Raw genomic sequence first — 7,500 nt, 5'->3', positions numbered from 1 at the left:
TCTCTTGACCTTTGCTGAAACGACCATAAACAGTAGCAATCTGGGAAGCTTATTGTCCATAAAAAAAACCTACAATTTACGATATGAAAATAATTTCGTGGCGTGTTTTTTTTTCTTTTTCGGGTTCGAGACGAATGGAATAATTTCTGAGAAATGGAAAGTAGAAGAAAAAAAATCTTTTGTAGAAGAATGATGAAACAATATGGAAAATGTCTGTTTTGATAGTTGTTGAAAAATGGCCTCGAATATTTTTATTTTTATATTTTTTTAGGATAAAATCGTAGACATATATATATGTTTTAGTGAAAATGAAGCAGATGATGAAAGAAAAATACAGAAGACGAAGAAATATAAAAAGATAAGGATGAAGAATAAAAAAAGAATGATAAGGCAGAACGTGGAAATTAGCTAAAACAAGGAATAATGATAATAATAATAATAATAATAATAATAATAATAAAAACGAAACAGGCCGGCGCCAAGATATCTTGATAACTGATCTTAATTAATTATTATTACGTAAATAACTAGTCAAAAAATTAAATGAAAATATTGTAAAAATGTGGTAGCCATTGCTTTAACGAAAATGGAAAATGCAAAGAGGAACTAAAGAAAATCAAACAATAAATAGAAGATCTTAAAGAAAACACACATTGCTCTTCAAAATCTTAAAAAAAACGTATTTATAAATATACTTCAGATCAATAAATTTTCAAAATCTATTCCGATTTGAAAAACAGGATAAGAAAAAAAAAAAAAAAAAGTATGGAAGTTAAAATTTCCTTTTCATAACACGTAACCAACATGCAAATCATACATAATCAAAATAAACAAAATATTAAATAAACTATTTGTTGCAATGAGAAGGAGAAAAGACGGGAAGGAAGTCGGCTACATGTTATTTACTAAGTGGATTTTAGTGAACGTTTTACGATTTATGGCTATTGTTATTGCTTTTGTTATATTCCCATAACTATCGTCATTATCTTTACCAATGTTATTATTATTATTATCACCATTATCAACGTCGATGCTATCATTATTATCACCATTATCTTTACCTATGCTATTATTATTATTATCACCACCATTATCAACGTCAATGCTATCATTATTATCACCATTATCATTGTCAATGTTATTATTATTATCACCACCATTATCATCGTCAGTGCTATTATCACCAATATTATCATCGTTATTGTTATTATAAGCACTATTAACATATTCGCCATGATCATCATTGTCATCATATCGCTATCATTAATACTTTTATGATCATCGCTGTTATTATTATAATTATCGTTATCATCATCACTATTAGTATCTTAGTCATGTACAAATTTTAATCATGATCATGCTATCATGATGACCATTATATCATCACACTTCAAAGGTATCTTATTAAATATAAATCTAGAAGAAAGAGAATAGAGGGAAGAAAAAGAAAGAAAAGAGGGAAGAGAGATAGGATGAAAGCGAAAAAAAAGAAAGAAAGAAAAAGAAAGAAGAAGAAGAAGAAGAAGAAGGAGAAGAAGGAGAAGAAAAAGAAGAAGAAAAAGAAGAAGAGGAAGAAAAAGAAGAAGAAGAAAAAGAAAACAGAACCTATGATATTCGCGTAATTGCAACTTGTCCGGATTCTTGCATTTACGACTACAACTCTCACGTGCATACATTCACGAGACGTGCGTGCGTACACATGACGTATGATCATACATACGCCCTTATTATCGCATGCGTGTGCGTATATATATATATATATGCATATGCTCATGTAAACGTGCGTAAGCTGACCTTTTGAACCGAGCCATTCATAGTAATAACCAGCTTGCCAAGCCCGTTCGAGTGGAGCAACCCGGCTTGCGTCACAGAATCGGGCTTTCTCACACTGGCCGCGTATTAAGTGCGTCTCGTTCTCATACTCGCCCGCTAAGTGATGGTCGTCGGCGTAACTGTATTCCGGTCCCAGGGTTGGAGCAGGGTGCAAGGGGCTCGCTGAGTAGGTCGTATGGTCGTACTGGCGTTTGGTGGTCGTGGTCGTGGCAGTTCATACGCGTGGTCGTTTTTTTTTTTTTTTTTTTTAATTGGTGGTCGTTCTTATTCGTCGTTTTCCTTACTTATGGTCCTTTTTTTATACGTTTTCTCTATTCATGGTCGTTCTTATTCACGGTAGTTTTTTCAATTCATGGTCGTCCTTATTCATGGTCGTCCTCATTCATGGTCGTCCTTATTTACGGTCGTTTTCCCTACTCACGGTCCTTCTTACACATGGTCGTTCGTACTCATGCCTTTTGTTCTTACTATAATGTTTTAATAATTTTTACTCCTTGCCGTTCAACCTGATTTTTCATTTTACTATTATTATTTTTTTACTCGTGTCTAACGCATAGTCATTCTAACTCGTGACCAATTTACTCACATCTGTTGCAATTCACTCTGATGCATACTCCAGTGAAAGATTTCATTTATTTTCACTCAAGTCTTATTTGGAAATGTAAGTCCTCAAGGCGGCATTTCATATATATATATATATATATATATATATATATATATATTATATATATATATATATACATAATATATATATAATATATATATATATATATATATATATAAATATATATATATATATATATATATACATAATATATATATTATATATATATATATATATATATATATATATATATATATATATATATATATATATATATATATATAATATACATTGACAAATATAAAAAGGACACGAATTAGCATAAACGTTTTCGCAGTGTAAGGGATGCATTTGGCCGGGTTTTGATTATATCTTCGTCAGAAATGTGTCTTTGACGAAAATATGATCGAAAGAGGTCCTATGCATTTCTTGCACTGTGAAGATACTCCTTCTTATTCAAACCTTTTCTACATAGTGTGTGTGTGTGTGTGTGTGTGTGTGTGTGTGTGTGTGTGTGTGTGTGTGTGTGTGTGTGTGTGTGTGTGTGTGTGTGTGTGTGTGTGTGCATACGTGCTTGAGTGCCTGGCTACGTACGTGCATGTATACGTGTCCGTGTGCGCGTGCGTCTGCGTGCGTATACACATGGCCAAAAGCGAAGCCACAAGCTCACCTCTGTCGTCGAGAATGTCGGTGATGAAGATGGCCCAGTCGTGGTTCCCGGTGGGCGGGTCGTCGTCAGCCGTGTTGAAGACGTCGGTGAAGATGGTCGTCTGCACGCCCTTGGTCTCGGCGCCCTCGCTGTCCACGCCGCCCACGTTCCAGGTCCACGAACGGATCCAGATGGAACCGCCCATCGGACTGAAGAACCGCGTCTCGTAGGTTCGCTCGCCGCCCACGCCCTGGGGGGAGGGGTGGGTGGGAAGGAAAGGGGTGGGGGAGGGTGGGGAGGGGTGGGAGGGGAAGGAGAGGAGAGGAGAAGAGAAGAGAGGAGAGGAGAGGAGAGGAGAGGAGGGGGGGAGGAGAGGGAATGGGAAGGGAGAAGAGGGGAGGTGAGGGGAGGGGAAGGGAGGGGAAGGAAGCGGATGATAAAGGAAGGGGAGGAGAGGGGAAGCGAAAAGAGGAATGCATTTATTTATTTTTCTGTTTATTCATACAATCGTTAATATCATTGATATATTTGGCATAAGTAACGGTCGAAAGCGGTAGCAGGACAGAGAGTGAGAGTGAGAAAGTGAGTGGGTGAGAGATAGATAGACAGATAGATAGATAGATATGGATAGATTGATAGATAAATAGATAGGTAGATAGATAAATAGATAGGTAGATAGATAGATAGAGAGAGAGACAGAGAGAGAGAGACAGAGAGAGAGAGAGAGAGAGAGAGAGAGAGAGAGAGAGAGAGAGAGAGAGAGAGAGAAGAGAGAGAGAGAGAGAGAGAGAGAGAGAGAGAGAGAGAGAGAGAGAGAGAGAGAGAGAGAGAGAGAGAGGAGAGAGAGAGAGAGAGAGAGAGAGAGAGAGAGAGAGAGAGAGAGAAGAGAGACAGAGAGAGAGAGAGAGAGAGAGAGAGAGAGAGAGAGAGAAGAGAGAAGAGGAGAGAGAGAAAGGAAGAGAGAGGAGAGAAAGAGAAGAGAGAAGAGAGAGAGAGAGAAGAAAAAAAAAGAGGGAAAGGGGGAGAGAAAAAAAGGGGACCAGGAGAAGAAACAGAAAACAGAAGAAAAGAGAGGGGAGAAGAGAGAGAAAAGAAGAAAGGGGAGAGAGAGAAAACCAGAGGAAAAAAAGAGAGAGGAGAGAAGAGAAAAAGAAGAGGAGAAGAGAAGAGGGGAATAAGGAAAGGGGAGAAGAGGGGAAAGAGGAGGAGAAGAGAGAGAGGATTTTCCCTGTATTTTTGGGCAAAAAACCGGGGGGCCTTTTAGGGGCCCCCAAACGGAAAAATCAAAAAGGCGACCCCGGCCCCCCAAGATAGAATTTCCTTCCCCGGGACCCAAATTTATCTTGCCCGTCCGAAAAAAATCGGCCCGTCTTTGGGAGGGCCCGGAGTTTCCCCCAGCACGTGCCCGTTTAAAATTTCCCATTTTCCTTTAAAAAATAAAAAAAAAATGGGTGATTTGGGGAAGCCCCTAAAACTGTTAAAAATTGAATATAATTAAAAAATTTCATTTATTGTTGTTTAATTATTATATTTTCCTTTCTTTATTTTTTATTTATAAAGGTGCTAATTAAATTTTATGGGCCCTTCCCTAAAATATCATATCACCCCTTTATTATATTTCAAATATTATACTATAAATTAAAAAAATATTAATCAAATTATTCTTATGTCATTATCAAAAATCACAAAGGGGTTTTTAAATCAAGTCATTATCATCACTATTATCGTTTTTACATCTTTCCTACATAAAAACCTAAAAAAAATTTAAAACAAAACAAAAAATTTAAAAAACCCCAAAAAAACCGCCCTAAAAAAGAAACACAGACCCCACTTGGGACCGAGATCAAAAGGGACCCGAAACCGCTGGTCTGTATCGTATCGCCCGGCCCAGTGTGTATCCCCAGCGTACTCTTGGGTCTTTGGGGGTCACTTCTACCCCAACCACCTCCAGGCTAGCTTCCACAGTCACGTTGGTGCCCGGTCCTCCCCAGGAAAACGTTACATTCCCCCTGAGGCCGCCCCAGGAGATGATGGAATATTGTAGTACTGACGAGGCAGCCGCACCTTCGGGGGAAAAGAGGAGAATGAGGAGGAGTTTGTGGGAAACTGGCGCTGAAGTTTTGTCGTTGTTCGTCACTTGCTTTGATTTTTTGTTTGTCATTCATTTTGATTTTTGTTTATCGTTTATTCACTTATCATTACTGATAATAAAGTGTTTTAAAGTATGTATTTGTTTTGTTTTTACATTTTTTCTGGTTTTTTTATAATCTATTTTTTGGGATACCCAAAGACGTGTTTGGATGAGAGAGAGAGAGAGAGGGGAGGAGAAGAGAGAGGGAAAAAGAGAGAAGAGAGAGAGAGAGACGAGAACCCAAAAGAGAGAGAGAGAGAACGAAAAGAGAGAGAGAGAGAGAAAAAAACGAAACAAATAGAGAGGAGAGAGAGAGCGAAAGAGGAGGGGAGAGGGGAAACGAAAGAGGGGGAGAGAGGAGAGAGAGAGAGGACGAAAAGAGAGAGAGAGAGAAGACGAGAGAAGGAGAGAGGGAGAGAGGAAAAAGGGGTGGGGGGGAGAGAGAGAGGGGGAGAAAAAAAGAGGGAGAGGGAAAAAAAGGGGGAGAGAGAAAGAGAGGAGGGAAAAAAGAGGGGAGAAAAAGAGAGAGGGGAAAAGAGAGAGTCGGAGAGAAAGAGAGGGGAGAGAGGGGGGGAGGGAGGAGAAAAGAAGGAAAAAGACGAGAGAAAAAGAGAGGAGAAGGGGAGAGAGAGAAGAGGAGAGAGAAAAAGGGAGGGAGGAGAGAAAAAGAGAGAAGGGAGAGAGAAAAGAAAGAGAGAGAGAAAAGAAAAAAAGAGAGAGAGGAAAAAGAAGAGAGGAGGGGAGGAGAGTAGAGAAGGAGAGGGGAGATGGGGGAAGAGAAGGGGGGGGGGGGGAGAGAGAGAGAAAGGGACAGGGGAGAAGGGGGAGGGGGAGGGAAGGAAAAGGGGGGGGGAGAGAAGGAAGAGAGAGAGGGGAAAAGAACCAGAGAAAAGGTAGACAAACGGGGAAAGATAAAAGATTACGGAAAGAGAAGAAAAGAGAAAAGAAAAAAAGGGAAAAAAAAAAAAGGGGAAGGGGGGGGAGGAGAGGGGGAAAGAACTGGGCACCAAAAATAAAAAGAAAAAATTTTAAAAAAATTTCCCCACCCCCGGGAACCCAAACCAAGGATTGAAAAAAACCTTTAAAAAAAAACCCCTCCCCCCAACCCCCCCAGGGCCCCCAAAATCCCCTTGGTTTAGCCTTTTCCCCCCCCCAAACCCCCCCTTTTTCCCATTCCCCCCTCCAACCCCTTCCCAGGCCTACCCCCTTCCCCCAATTTTTCCCCCTTCCCCCTCCCCTTGCCCCGGGTTTCCCCTTCCCAAAATCCCCTTCCTCAGCCCCCCTTCCCCCCAAAAACCCTTTTTTTAGCCTTCCCCCTCCCCCAAAAACCCCCCCCCCCCTTCCACGCCTTCCCGCCCCAAAACCCCCCTTCCCCCCAGCCTTCCCCCTCCCTTTCCCCACGGGCCTTCCCCTTCCCCCTTTCCCCCCCCCCCAGCCTTTTTCCCCTCCCAAACCCCCCCTTGCCTTTCCCCCCCTCCCCAATTTCCCCTTTCTCAGCTTCCCCTCTTTCCCCCTTTCCCCTTTTTAAAAAACTCCCCCTTCCCCCATTTCCCTCCCCAATTTCCCCCTCCCCCCCTTTCCCCTCTCCCCCTTCCCCCCCCCCCCCTCCCCCCTCCCCCAAAACCTTATCCCCCCCCCAGGGCTTTCCCCCTCCCCCACCCCCCCCCCCAAATTTCGCCCCCCTCCTCCCCCACTCCCCTCATCACAGCCTTCCCACCCTATCTCTCACCTCAGTAGTTTTGCGGTTAAGGCCCAACAGCCATGCGGGTGTAGGCATTACCATAACCAATAAAGGCCCCACGTGGGTTTTGGGTGTCCGTGACTGGCTTTCTTGAAATTTGGATCACTACTTTCCCCGGCGTCGATGTCTCTCGGTCTCGATCAAAAGAAGAAGAAAAAAGAAAGAAAGAAAGAAAAAAGGGAGAGAGAAAACAAAGGATGAAAGAAAATGGAAGATTTCAACATTTCTAGTTTCCCCTACAATTCGATAAAAAAAAAGTGCAACTGGGCCATTCACGATTTTTTAAATAGAAGGATGGATGGAGGAGCTTAAGTAAATAAGTAATTATGTATGTATTAATGTATGGTTCTATGTATGTATGTGTTTATATGTATGTATGTATGCATGGTTATATGTATGCTTATATGTGTTTATATGTATATATGCATCTTTGTATGTTTAAATGTATGTATGTATGTTTATATGTGTATGTATGTTTATATGTATGAATGAATGATCATATATGTATGTATATATGCTTATATGTATATATGTATGTATGT

The 7,500-nt window shown here is 40.9% G+C and overlaps 1 protein-coding gene across 1 annotated transcript in view; it reads right to left on the bottom strand.

Annotated features, from left to right (window-relative positions):
- LOC119578625 overlaps positions 1-7,500 on the bottom strand; it is a 66,905-nt gene that overhangs the window by 41,099 nt on the left and 18,306 nt on the right. The window contains exons 2-3 of the mRNA XM_037926187.1: positions 4,948-5,150; positions 3,108-3,336 (exon numbers count right to left, since the gene is read on the bottom strand). Coding sequence (XP_037782115.1) covers positions 3,108-3,336; positions 4,948-5,150 — 432 coding nt within the window. The remainder of the gene's footprint in view (positions 1-3,107; positions 3,337-4,947; positions 5,151-7,500) is intronic.

This window comes from Penaeus monodon, chromosome 11 (assembly GCF_015228065.2).
Source record: "Penaeus monodon isolate SGIC_2016 chromosome 11, NSTDA_Pmon_1, whole genome shotgun sequence".
NCBI classification, from domain to species: Eukaryota; Metazoa; Arthropoda; class Malacostraca; order Decapoda; family Penaeidae; genus Penaeus; species Penaeus monodon.
The sequence above is the reverse complement of the archived record's forward strand: the minus strand, read 5'-3'. Positions and strand labels throughout refer to the sequence as shown.